Genomic DNA, 14349 nt, shown 5'->3' with positions numbered 1-14349 from the left:
GACTTTCAGGACATTTCTCATGAGCAGGCACTAATCTCTGAGACTGCATCTTCAATCAAAAATCTTTTCCCAAAAAGCTGGCTACTTCAAATTAATAGAATTTTAGAGCTAGAAGGGACCTCAGAGATCACCCAGTTCTCATTTAATAGGCTAGGAAACCAAGGCAGATGAAGTTCAGGGATGGGCTCAAGGTCAAGTGGCCAGCCAAGGTCACAGCCAGGACTAGACCTCTAGACTCCCTGGTTGGTATTCCCCCCAATTCATCCTGCTGTTTCTGGTACGGCAAGATAATTAAGATTGATTAAGGCCAATAAATACTTCATCTATTTTACCTTTCTTAAATTCACACATGCCTCAAGAGCAAATCATTTCTAAAGCAAGTGCACTGCTATAATCTGAGGATACCACCACTCTCTCAGTCCCTGGGCTACAGGGCCTCTGACATCAACTTTTATCTGAAGCTTGGGGTGGTGAAGGCAGGAGTAAGTTCAGCTGTGTTCACCTAGAACACTGGTGTTCAAACTATTCTGTAGAGTCCTTGGGGCTCTGTGGAAGTGCCTCAGGTCCCTTCACCTCTGTTTTAGCTGTCATATCCTGGGGTTTTACATAGTAAGATTTTGTTTGGATAAAGGGGTCTTCCTACTACTTTAAAAAGAAGTTTGGGCTGAGCGTGGTGGCTCACACCTATAATCCCAGCACTTTGGGAGGCCAAGGCAGGCGGATCACGAGGTCAGGAGATTGAGACCATCTTGGCTAACATGGTGAAACCCTGTCTCTATGAAAAATACAGAAACAAAATTAGCTGGGCGTGGTGGTGGGCACCTGTAGTCCCAGCTACTCGGGAGGCTGAGGCAGCAGGAACCCAGGAGGCAGAGCTTGCAGTGAGCTGAGATCTAGCCACTGCACTCCAGCCTGGATGAAAGAAAAAAAAAAAGAAGTTTGAAGACCACTAGTACAGTGAGTAGGAAAGTAAGACACAGGGAGAGATGTCTATCTCTCATGGAGGGTTATAGAAAGGCAACCCCCACCAGCCCTTATTCTCCCCCTGCCTTTTATTCTCTTGGCTCTCAACATGAAGCAACAGTCTCCTCCTTTTCCAAGACCCAATAAGATAAATATACTAACTCCCTGTGCTGCTCAATAAAGAGGTATTTTAACAAACTTGATTCCTCCCTTTCAATTTTCAAATCTACAATCAACACACCAAGTCCTGCCTATTTTATTCCCTACATATTCCTGGGGTCATTCTCTTTCCTCCGTCTCTACTACCACTGCTGTAGTTCAAGTTTTCACCACTTCTTGTGCAGACTATTGCAACTGACTTCTAAATTATCATACTGACTAGACTTGAACTACAGAATGTTTAGGAAGCAAATAATTAAGGTTAATAATTAATAGGCTAGGTCTTAAAATCCAACTCTTTATGGGTTCTTTTCTGTTCAAACCCTTTAATGACTCTTTTCATGCCCTCAGGGTAAAGCCAAATCTCTAAACGCAAACCACCAAACCTTATATACAGACACATACATACACACACAAGTGATACCAAACTCTTTACAATACTCCAAGTCATTTTATGTCTCTTAGTGTTTCCTTATGCTATTCCCTCTGTCTGAAACATTTCTCTCCTTCTTTATCAGGCTAAACTCCTGCTATTTGAAGGTTCAGTCCGGTGTCATCCCCAGGAAATATTACTCCCTTTGGCCCAGGGATACTGCCCCACTCTCTATCCCTAGAACCTTCTGCATGTCTATCCTAGCACTTACTGCATTTCAATGAAATCATCCATTGACATAGATGTGGAGGCAAATAAAGCTAGATTTTTAAATATTCCATTAGTTTTTAGCATTAAAGTTAGTTAGTTTGGAAGAAATCTCTAGTCTCCATGTATGTCGATTCATTTGACATTAACGCTTTACCACAGTTGGAAATACTATGCCTAAAGTGCACAGTTCATGTGTGAGTATACAGGGGATCATATATTCATGTTATACTTCTAAGTTTCTCTAAGTCATGTACAACAAGTTCTAACATGTCTAGTTCTATACTACATTGGAACCTCACAGTCAAGCTGATTTATACAAGGCAAATATGTATTGTCTTATATGCTGTCAAATGTTAAAAGGCCAGGAAGCAAATTTTAACAATTGCAGCAGTTTGAGACCACCAGAGTGAGGTGGTAAAAATGGCAAACAGCAGAATGGGCCTCCTCTGACCTCTAGGATCCACTTTTAATATGATTAGATGCTGTGCTCTGCCGAAGACCAAAAAATATAGTACAATCTCTATATTGTCACTCACTCGCATGGTCAAATTATGTCCTATCTTTCCAGCTCACTTCCAACTGCCACAACCCATTAGGACTCATAATTCTTACTGTCTCTAACCTCCCTTATATTTTCACTTTCCTCATTATCCAGCTTCCATTCCATGGTCAATAATCATTTCTTTGCATTCACCTTTAACTTCCTTCAGACCATAGATAATACGTAAATAAATGAACATGGCTGTGTTCTAATAAAACTTGAAATACTATTTTTCTTTAATAATAGCTTTTATTATTAAACAATTTCTGTATTTCTTTAAGAATAAAGAGATTTTGGCCCGGCGTGGTGGCTTACGCCTGTAATCCCAGCACTTCTGAAGGCTGAGGTGGGTGGATTACCTGAGGTCAGGAGTTCGAGACCAGCTTGGCCAACATGGTGAAACCCTGTCTCTACTAAAAATACAAAAATTAGCCGGGCGTGGTGGCACACGCCTGTAATCTCAGCTACTCAGGAGGCTGAGGCAGGAAAACTGCTTGAGCCTGGGAGGTGGAGGTTGCAGTGAGCCGAGATTGTGCCACTGCACTCCAGCCTGGTCAAAAAAAAAAAAAAAAAGGTTTTCCCCCTAATCATTTAAAGAGGCAGAAAACACTCTTAACTCGTGGGCGTTATAACAACAAGCAGTGGGCTGGATTTGGCCCATAGGCTGTATAGTTTGCTGACGCTTGTCCTAGACAACAATTTTGTACTTCCTTTTTTTGACTCAAATGTCCAACACTTTTCCAACCTTGCTTTCAACTGATAACTTTTCTTTCTTCTCACTGAGCAATCTGCAGGAAACTCATACCACTACCTCTATCCATCTAATTGTACAGTGTCCTTACACTCTGGCTTCTCTCCTGCTATCTTATTCCTGGTAAAGATCAACCCCTCATTACCAGACTTGCCCACTCAAAAATATCACTTCTCCCTGCTTTCTTCTGTATCATCAACATTTCCCTCTCTACTGGATCTGTCTTTTTTTTTTTTTTGAGACAGGGTCTGGGTCTGTCGCTCAGGCTGGAGTGCAATGGTGCAATCTCGGCTCACTGCAACCTTTCCTGCTGGGGCGTAAATGATCCTACTACTTCAGCCTTCCGAGCAGCTGAGATTACAAGTGCATGCCACCATGCCTGGCTCATTTTTGTATTTTTTGTAGACACAGGGCTTCATCATGTTGGCCAGACTGGTCTCAAACTCCTGAGCTCAAGTGATCCACCCACCTTGGCCTCTCAAAATGCTGGGATTACAAGCATGAGCCACTGTGCCCAGCCTCAACTGGACCTTTCCCATCAGCATACAAATATGTTATCTTTCTCATATTTGAAACAAAAGATACTCTTGGGTGCACTTCTCCACCTCCAGCTAATACCCCATTCTCTCCTTCCCTTTATAGAAATGCCCCTTGAGTTTCTATGCTGATTCTTCAGTTTGTCTTTCTATCTTCTCTTAAATCTACTCCAATCACACTTTTATGAAACTGCTCTTATAAGGCCCCCAGTGACTTCCGTGTTTGTGAAATCAGTAAATTCTCAGTCCTCATCTCATTTGCCCTAATAAACAAGGGAGATTTGGTGAGTTGAGCAGTCCCTATTCCTTGAAACATTCACTTTTATCTTCCAGGGCATTCTACCATCTTAATTTTCCTTCTACCTCACGGCCATTCCTTCTTAATCTTTGCTGATGCTTCTTCATCTCTCCAGGGATGGAGACCCTTCTCTCAGTTCTTAGATCTCTTCTCTTCTCTATTTTTACTTACATCCTTGGTTGATTTCATTCAGTCCCATGGTTTTAAGTACAATCTGTATGCTGACAACTCCCATATTTACATCTCCAGCCTGGACCTCTCCCATGAAGTCCAGGCTCATATATCTAATTGTCTACTACTTGGGTACTAATAGGCATCTCAGATTTAACACATCCAAAAGTGAGCTCCTGATTTTCCTGTCAAGCCTATTCCTCCTGCAATCTTACCTATCTCAGTTAATGGCAATTCCATATTCTCAGGCAGAATTGTGGCTAACTTTCAGTTGAATGTGATGAATGGAAGGGTTAACATGGAAGGAAGAATGGGAGAGATGGAACTGAATAGCTTCAAGAATAACAGGGAAGTAGAAGCCTCATTGTGTCCTAGTTTTGTGGGTCACTGCTACTGTGAGATATCAGCTGAGTGATATCACTTCTTTCTCCCTATGCAGCTGGTAAGAGAAAGAGAAAAAATAAGTGGGTGCTGTAATGAAGACTGTTAGGGGAAAGTGTCCACTGTTTGGGGACATTCTGAACTTAACCTCTGCCAGATAAATGTGGCTGAAATGAGCAAGGACTAGATAAACAATATACAGTAATCACAACACTGCTCCTGGCACCTGGATGTGCAGAGAGAACACAATGGGCACCATCAGCTATGAGCATATGGTCAATGCTCTATCTCAGTGATTCTCATCTAGGAATGGGAAAAGGAGGAAAGAAAAACACTATAAATGATGAATGTTGTACAAATGAACAGTATGAAGGAAGATAAAATATTGAGAGCTATCCCAGGCTTCCATACAACTCTTCCCTATAATTAAGAAGCCGTAATTTACTTGTCTACAATCCCTTATCTGAAACCTTTAGGGCCTGATGTGTCTTAGATTCAGAATTATTGAATTTTAGAAAGATAATAGGTATAGATACTGTATAACTGTATATTATGTGACTCCCCACATTCAAACACATTAATATTTCCCTAGTAAAATGCATAATACACCACACCAAGTGGGATTAGTTATATAAGTAGTTTCACATCAGTTTAAAGATTCAGTTACCAAATGAGTTCAAGTTTTGTGATCAGATGAGAACAAAAACATTTTGTGATCAAATGAGAACAAAAACATTTTGTTCTCAGAGCCCATGGGTTTCAGAATTGTGAATAAATGATTGAGGATCTGTACTAACTTCAGATTGGAAGATCTTGAGCAAGACAACTTTACTGTCAACTTTAAAATAAGTAAGAAACAATGTATATGTAGCTCTCTGAAATTCTCTCTCACCAGCTTTGGCAGAATAGTAATACCTTCAGTGCCACGAGGTAAATCCAAAGAGTTTTACAAATTAATTCTTACCAGAAATGTGGAATCCATTTCTGCAGTCATCAGCACTATGCCCTTTTCTTCCTTAAGTTCAGGATAGTGATATAAAATCAGCTGACTGGCTGCAGCTTCCCCTCGGGTCTGCAAGGTGGAACACTTATCAAGGCACAATAAGGTACCATCACAACAAACTGCAATTTCAAAGCAATAGACAGTCTAGAGGAAATTCTGGCTCTTAACAGCCCCTTGGGTGGCTAGTGAGTTGGAGGACTGGTATGTGGCGGTAAGGTCAGCCTGCAAAGGCACAGTGAAACTGACAGTTTGCACAGTGTTATTTGTGTCTTCAACTGGAAAAGCTTTGGCTTTTTTCCCAGAAAATGTTTACAGTAGGCAGTGAATCTGTCATTGTGACCATACATTTAAAAACAAAATGGCACAAGCAGCTACCAAATCAAGTTCTAAAGAAAGCAATGTGCTTGTGTAATTGCCACTTTTATGGACTAGTGCATTTCACAGCTGAAATCTACTCCCTTGGCTGGCTCTGAAGACTGAGCTCTTTTAAGCTGTAGCAGTAGCTGGAGAGTTTGCACATGAGCCAGATTTGTAATGTGCAGTTCTAAAATATAATCTGGGTTGGGGGGTGAAGGGGAGAAGGATGGAAACACCATAATTTTATGAAGAATGATCAGGGCAGTAGTGGTTATTAAATCTCAAGTCTAGACTAGGTAGAGAGGATGGGTTCAAAGCTAAAGCCCCTGTATAGCACAGGAGGAAACAATTACATTCAAAAGAAGATTCCTGGACTTTATCTCTAAAATTTCAGCGAGTCTTTTTAATTATAAATATCTAACTATCACTAGGGTACTTGTAATAGTTCAGCATCTCATTTTTCTTGAACATACTTCTAATGTTACACTGATCATTTTGGTCGTCATCCTAATATTGTATTAATCACTTTTATTGTAATTATGTTTCTGGCTCTTTCTCCTATACCTGAATATTAGCTCCATGAAGGCAGGAACCTTGTCTCATAGATCTCCAAGTCTCAGCACAGTTCCCAACACAGTCGCATAATGATTAAGTTCACAGAGTTTGTAGTCTCATAACCTGGGCTCAAACCTGGCTCTATCACTTATTAGACAGTGTGAACTAACTTCTCTGAGGCCACTTTCTTCTTTGTAATTAGAAATAATAACAGTAAGTATCTCATGGCGTATTTGTGAGGATTAAAGGACATAATGTATATAAAACATGTGGCACATAGTAAGTACATCAAATGTCGGTTATTAAAGTATGTGCTCAATAAAAGGTTGTTAGATGTATTACAAAATAGCAAAGTAAAAAGCTGCTCCTTCATTTTTGCATTCTTTACCCCAACTTCAAAGCAAATATAACTCATGCTTGTTTTTTGCCACATTTGGCCTCCAAATATAGAATGCCAATCCTAGTTATGATTTAAAATATTGACTTTTATTTTAAAAGTTTTAAATGTTTTGAATCTAACATTTAAATATAATTAAAGTTAATATTGTTTTGTTGGAAATAAAACAAAGAAAAAAGGAAGAAAGCAAACAAAATAACATTTATTAAACAGAAACTATTCACTTAGCATGTTGGAAGGTGTTGACTTAGTTAATAAAACACATTTAAGACTTGGAGCTTTCCTCAAGGGGCTGCTTCTAGCTTGGGTTGAAAATATAACCATCATAACTCAGGCATGTTTGTTAAATGAGGCACATGCAGTATGTGCAACTAGAGGTCTGGGGAAGAGACAAAAGAGAACCAGAAGTAGTCAGAGAAGGTGTTTTGGAGTCTTTTCCAATTTCCAGGTATTGAGGAGGGCCTAGAAAACTAGTCCACCACAAAAAGTATGACAATTCAAGTGTGCCACAATAATACATGCTTGGAGTAAGTAGATATTCTGTGTCCTTGAGCCTCAGCAAGGGTTTCTAGTCCCACCAAGGGATAGTCCTCTTTCCTCTAGAGGAAGGGCACAAGCCACCTACCTGAATATTTATAAGTGCAGTGAAGTGGAGTTCAGTACCTGTCCATTGTCCTACAAAGAACTCATAACCTTCCCTTCTTGGCAGAGCACACAGAAACTGAAAAACAGATATACAAGGAGACGGATGAATAAATGAAATCATTTGCTCTATATCCAACCACCTATAACATTCATTCCATTTCCTCCATATTTAGTTTTTAAAACATTTTTAAATTTTTTTTTTTTTTTTTTGAGACGGAGTCTCACTCTGTCGCCCAGGCTGGAGTGCAGTGGCCGGATCTCAGCTCACTGCAAGCTCCGCCTCCCGGGTTCACGCCATTCTCCTGCCTCAGCCTCCCGAGTAGCTGGGACTACAGGCGCCCGCCACCTCGCCCGGCTAGTTTTTTGTATTTTTTAGTAGAGATGGGGTTTCACCGTGTTAGCCAGGATGGTCTCGATCTCCTGACCTCGTGATCCACCCGTCTCGGCCTCCCAAAGTGCTGGGATTACAGGCTTGAGCCACCGCGCCCGGCCTTAAATTTTTTTGAGACAGGTTCTTGCTCTGTTGTCCAGGCTGCAATGCAGGCATGATCATAGCTCATTGCAGTCTTGACCTGCTGGGCTCAGGTGATCTTCCCACTCAGCCTCCCAAGTAGCTGGAACTACAGGTGTGCACCACTAAGCCTGACTACTTTTTTTTTTTTTTTTTTTTTTTGGGTAGAGATGGGGTTTTGCCATGTTGCCTAAGCTGGTCTTGAACTCCTGGGCGCAAGCAATCCGCCTCCCTCGGCCTCTCAAAGTGATGGGATTATAGGCGTGAGCCACTTGCTCCCAGCCTAAAACATTTTTTTAAAATTAAGAAATTCATATGAGGCAATAAACACTCATGTACTTATCAATCCACCTAAGACAGCATCAGAAATACAACTGAGGTTCCCTCTGCATTCCCTCTAATCCCATCCGAGTTAACATCTATCCTGCATTTGGTGTCTATCCTTCTTTTTCATATTTTAATACTTTAAATGTATATGTACATAACTGTAAGTAAGAAGTAGTAGTTTACAGGCTGGGCATGGTGGCTCACACCTATAATTCCAGCACTTTCGAAGGCCAAGGTGGGAGGATCACTTGAGCTCAGGAGTTTGAGGCCAACCTGGGCAATATAGTGAGACCCCGTCTCTACAAAAAAATAAAAAGATTGCCGGGTGTGGTGGCATGCGCCTGTTGTCCCAGCTACTCGGGAGGCTGAGGCAGGAGGACCGCTTGAGCCCAAGAGTTTGAGACCAGCCTGGGCAACATAGTGAGACCCTGTCTTTAGACATTTTTTTTTTAAAGTAGTAGTTTATATGTTTAAAAACTTAAATCTTATCAAAGTGTATGTATCCTTTTGTAACTTTTTTACTTCACATTATGCTTCTGAGATTTATCCATGTTGATATCTATAACTCTTAATTCATAAATATCTCACTGTTGTATGGAATTCTACTGTAGAAATTTATCACTATTTATCCTTCTTTTGATGGGTGTTTCAATTTCCAAACTTTCTAATGCTGCTGAATTAGCTCTTGTTCCAATTGCTGTAATTACTTCACATTCTATTAGGTGAGGTTGATATTGGAGCATGGCTCCAGACTAAACACCGAAAAATAAGTTTTACGCTCAAGATGTTTAGAATTGGGGATGAGTAGCAGAGAAAAGAATGGTGCCAGAACAAAACAAAAGTAGAAAGCAGCCCAATACACATTAGTCACAAATTATCTTCTTATTGCCAACCACTCAGGCTCCAATTTTTATTATTAGATGAGATAAACTTAGTGCCTACCTGACAGATGATCCCTTGCTAGGGAAAACACTTTTTTAGAGCTTTATTGAGGTACACTTGAAATACAACAAATTGCACATATTTAAAGTATACATTTGATGAATTTGACATATGTGTATTGTGAAACCATAATCAAAATCAACATAATGAACATAGTTATTACTTCCAAGTTTTCTTTGCCCTTTGTAGTTCATACTTCCCTGTCCCTCACTGTCCCTAAGCAACCACTGATTTGCTTTCTGCCACTATGGGTTAGTGTGCATTTGTAGAAATTTGTAAAAATGGAACCACAGAATAAGTACTTTTTTGGTTTGGTTACTTTCACTAAGCATGATTGTTTCATGATCTATCCATGTGTGGGAACAAGAGTGACTTTATTTTAAATGCTAGTCCAACATGTGACTTCTGATTAACCCCAAGTCCAGGAATGCCTCCCAAATGTCTAGCTGATGTATTACTCTTTATGTAGAAACATCTATTCACTGTAAGTTTCTTCCAAAACAATCCTTGATGCTGTTGCAGAAATCACAGACGGTGATGACTGTATCCACCTACACGTTCCTTCCAGAGCATGTATACTTTCCCCAAGATATAAGATATATTGGGTCTGTCTGGTTGTGGCGTGGAGATCTACCTGTCTTGCAGCAACTCAATACCACACTTCTGTCTGTAAGTTCCCCCAGTAAATCAACCTGTACCCACAAATTGGATTTGTCTGCCTCCTTCTTTGGTTTCTCAGCTCCTTCAGCATTTGGGGGTCGTTTCGCACATATGGCCCCTTTGCAAAACACCATGTTGTTGAATGTATCAATAGTTCATTCCTTTTTACTGCTGAATATTATTCCATTGTGTATGTACACACACACACACACACACACATGCACACATTCTCTCTTTCCACAATTCCTGTGCACTAGTGACAGACATTTGAATTGTTTCTAGCATTGGTTGTTACAAATAAAGCTGCTTGAACATTTGTGCACAAGTCATTTCTATGGACATATTCTTTGAGTTCTCGGGAAAATATCTAGAAATGGAATGGCTAGTTAGTATGGCAGGTGTATGCTTAATTTTTAAAGAAACCACCAAACTATTTTCTAAAGTGGTTGTACCATTTTGCAATATGACCAGCAGTATAGGAGAGTTCCAGGTGTGCCACATTCTTACCAACACTTGGTATGATCAGTTTTTGAAATTTTAGTCATTCTAATGGTATCTCACTGTGGTTGTAATTTGGATTCCCATTATGACTAATGCTGTCAAGTATATTTTCAGGTGCTTATCTGCCATTGTTTGATAAAATGTTCAAATCTTTTGTCCATTTGTCTGTCCTCTTATTATTGAGTTATTAGAGTTTCTGATATAACTTGAGCTGCTTATGCTTTTTGGCTATTGTGACTAATGTTGCTATGAATGTAGAAGCTATTTGGGTATGCAAATAGAATGCTTTAATTTTGATGAAATCTAATTTATTTATTATTATTTTTTTGAGACAGAGTCTCACTCTGTCACCCAGCCTGGAGTGCAGTGGTGTGACCTTGGCTCACTGCAGTCTCTACCTCCCAGGTTCAAGCGATTCTCATGCCTCAGCTTCTGGAGTAGCTGAGATTACAGGCACACACCACCATGCCTAGCTAATTTTTGTATTTTTAGTAGAGATGGGGTTTCACCATATTGGTCAGGCTGGTCTTGAACTCCTGACCTCAACTGATGCACCCACCTTGGCCTCCCAAAGTGCCGGGGTTACAAGGGTGAGCCACCACACCTGGCCTATTTTTATTGTTTAGAGACATGGTCTTGCTCTGTCGTCCAGTCTGGGCTCACTATAACCTCCACCTCCAGGGCTCAAGTGATCCTTCCACCTCAGCCTCTTGAGCAGCTGGGATGACAGGTGCTTGAAAATTTTTTTTTGTAGAGGCAAAGTCTCACTATATTGCCCAAGGTGATTTTTTCCTTTTATAGTTTGTGCTTTTTGTAATGTACTTATGACATCTTTGTCAAACCCAAGGTAATTTAGATTTCTTCTTTTTATTTTCCTTTACAACTTACATTTATGGGCCAGGTGCGGTGACTCATGCCTGTAATTTTAGCATTTTGGGAGGCTGAGGCAGGCGGATCAATTGAGGTCAGGAGTTTTGAGACCAGCCTGGCCAACATGGTGAAACCCTGTCTCTACTAAAAATATAAAAATTAGCTGGGTGTGGTGGTGGGCTCATGTAACTTCAGCTACTCAGGAGGCTGAGGCTCAAGAATTGCTTGAACCTGGGAGGCAGAGACTGCAGTGAGCAGGGATCACGCCACTGCACTATAGCCTGGGCAACAGAAGACTGACTCAAAAAAAAAAAAAATTGTCTCTACTAAAAACAGAAGAATTAGCCCAGAGTGGTGGCTAATCCCAGCTACTTGGGAGGCTAAGGCAGGAGAATAGCTTGAACCTGGGAGGTGGAGGTTGCCGTGAGCTGAGATCATACCACATTGCACCCTGGGTGACAAAGGAAGCGCCATCTCCAAAAAACAAAACAACAACAGTTACATTTACTTCTATGATCTACTTTAATTTTTGTATACACTGTGAGGTAAAAGTAGAGGTTCTTTTTTTGTGTGTGCACGATCTTCAATTGTTTTAGCAGCATTTGTTGAAAAGATTATCCTTTCTCTAATTTATTGACACCTTTGTTGAAAAACAACTAACCACATACATGTTTGTCTATTTCAGGACTCTACTCTGTTCCATTAATCTACATGTCTATCTTTGTGCCAATATCATACTGTTTTAATTACTGTATCTTTGTAATAAGTCTTGAAATCAGGAAATGTAAGTCCTCAAGCTTTGTTCTTTTTCAAAATTGTTTTAGCTATCTCAGGTCCTTTAAATATCCAAGTAAAATTTTAAAACCAGCTCATCAATTTCTTAAATGCCTAGTGGGGTTTTGAATGGTATTGTATTTCATCTAGAGACCAATTAGGAGAGAAGTGACACCTTAACAATACCAAAGGCTAGGCACAGTGGCTCACACCTGTAATCCCAGCACGTTGGGAGGCTGAGGCAGGAGGATTGCTTGAGCTGAGGAATTTGAGACCAGCCTTGGCAACATAAGTGAGATCTTGTCTCTACTAAACATAAAAAAAAATTAGCTGAGCATGGGGATGCATGTTTGTAATCCCAGCAACTTAGAAGGCTGAGGTGGGGGTATTGCTTGAGCCCAAGAGATTGAGGCTGCAGTAAGCTATGATCACACCACTGCACTCCAGCCTGGGCAACAATGTAACATCCTGTCTCAAAAAACAAAACAAAACAAAATATAACAAGCTGAGCCATCCAATCCATGAATATGGTATATATCATTTCCACTTACTTAGGTATTCTCTGTTTTCAGCGATGTTTCCAAAAATGTTTTGAAAACCTGAGAAATCATTACTGATACCAAGTTAGCTGGTCCATCCCACCTACTCCTTTTCCCTTAGGCCTTCTGACAGCTCAGTATTTCAGCTACAACCTCTTAATTCCTTTTAGGCACATATTACCAGGATAGCATAGCCAAAACGGTGAAGAAAACTGCCAATAAAACTGGCATCTCAGCCCAGTTTGAATAGCTATTATGAAAAAAAAAAAAGACAACCTGTAATCCCAGCACTTTGGGAGTCTGAGTTGGGAGGGTCATTTGAGGCCAGGAGTTGAAGGCCATCCTGGGCAACACAGTAAGACCTCATCTCTAAATGAAAAAAAAAAAAAAAAAAAAAAAAAAAAAAAAAAAGCTGGTGAAGATGTGGAGAAAAAAGAACTTTTATACACTGTTGGTGGAACATAAATTAGTATAGCCATTATGGAAAACATTATAAAGATTCCTCAAAAAAACGAAAAAGAGAATTACCACATGATCCATCATTCCCACTACTGGATATATATCCAAAGGAAAGGAAATCAGTATGTTGAAGAGATATCTGCACTCCCATGTTTACTACAGCACTATTCACAATAGCCAAGATATGGAATCAACCTAACTGTCCATCAACAAATGAAAGGATAAAGAAAATGTGGTGTCTATACACAATGGGATACTATTTAGCCATACACAAAAAAAACAAATTCTGTCATTTGTGACAACATGGATGAGCTTGAAGAACATTACGTTAAGTGAAATAAGCCAGGCACAGAAAGACAAATACCACATGTTCTCACTCGTATGCTGGAAGCTAAAAAAAAAAAAACAAAAAAAAAAACCTAATCTCATAGAAGTAGAGAGCAGAACAGTGGTTACTAGAGGAGGGAATAGCCAAAGGTTGGTTAAGGGATACAAAAGTAGAGCTAGATGGGAGAAATATGTTCTAGTAGTCTATGGTGCTATAGATTACTATAATTAACAACAGTTTATTGTATATTTTCAAGTAGCTAGAAGAATGGATTCTGAATGTTACCAATACAATGAAATGATAAATGTTTGAGGTGACAGATGTGCTAATTATTCTGATTTGATCATTACACACTGCACACATGTATTGAAATATCACACTGTACCCCATAAATATGTATAATTATGTCAATTAAAAATAATAATAAAAGCAAAAAAAAAAAAGTTGAAAAGATTAAGGTCTCAGATATCTTCCAAAATGCACTTGTACTGATAGATTAAGATCTGCATCAGAAAGGGCTGATGTGGTAGGGAGCTAAAAAGCCAGAGGCTTACTGGGCCAAACCCACATGATTTCATAAGGCTGAAAATGTCACTTACTAGTACAATCAACATGTGAGCATCTTTATTAAGTAAACAGAGCACTAAAACATGTGAGACAGTATGGAATATGATGTGATTGGTTGGAAAATACTTGTTTGGCAACATTGATAAGCAACCCTTACATGACCACCAGAAACTTACTGTTGGACAGGACTGAGCCCGGTTCCAGATCAAATCAAACTTTTCTGCCTGCAGGTTGGAAAAGAATAAAGTTAACCTACACAAAAAACACAAAAGGCCACAATCACATGTAAATTCATCAAGACTGAATTCTAGAATTATAATACAACTAAAACGGTCTTTTAAGTGTCATTATTTTCAAATCACTCTTATGACAGAAAGACAGGAAAAACCAGACGTCTGTTTTGCTGTTCATTGTCAGAATTATGTGTAAAGACTAGGTGCACCAATGCTCCAAATGCTCCAGGGAACTTTA

At 39.7% G+C, this 14349-nt stretch overlaps 1 protein-coding gene and 1 long non-coding RNA gene across 11 annotated transcripts in view; both read right to left on the bottom strand.

Annotated features, from left to right (window-relative positions):
• Positions 1-14349, bottom strand: part of ATPAF1 (ATP synthase mitochondrial F1 complex assembly factor 1) — a 60498-nt gene that overhangs the window by 30913 nt on the left and 15236 nt on the right. For 7 of the 10 annotated variants that reach the window (XR_013402359.1, XR_013402367.1, XR_013402370.1 and 4 more), the window contains 3 exons: positions 14055-14102; positions 7381-7476; positions 5408-5515 (listed from right to left, as the gene is read on the bottom strand). Coding sequence is in view for 6 of the 10 variants with exons in the window: in XM_028834098.2 (XP_028689931.1) it covers positions 5408-5515; positions 7381-7476; positions 14055-14102 (252 nt within the window). In the remaining 4 variants the exon portion in view is untranslated. Of the gene's footprint in view, positions 1-5370; positions 5516-7380; positions 7477-14054; positions 14103-14349 lie in introns of all 10 variants that reach the window. The other 3 variants (XR_013402374.1, XM_077958290.1, XM_077958294.1) reach the window with 2 other exon arrangements.
• Positions 9363-12924, bottom strand: LOC144333594 (uncharacterized). The gene is made up of 3 exons (XR_013402381.1): positions 12706-12924; positions 11539-12433; positions 9363-10739 (listed from the first exon to the last, which is right to left on the bottom strand). It is a non-coding gene; the product is annotated as an uncharacterized LOC144333594 (long non-coding RNA).

The sequence above is a fragment of the Macaca mulatta genome, chromosome 1 (assembly GCF_049350105.2).
Source record: "Macaca mulatta isolate MMU2019108-1 chromosome 1, T2T-MMU8v2.0, whole genome shotgun sequence".
NCBI classification, from domain to species: Eukaryota; Metazoa; Chordata; class Mammalia; order Primates; family Cercopithecidae; genus Macaca; species Macaca mulatta.
This window is presented reverse-complemented; position numbering and strand designations above follow the sequence as displayed.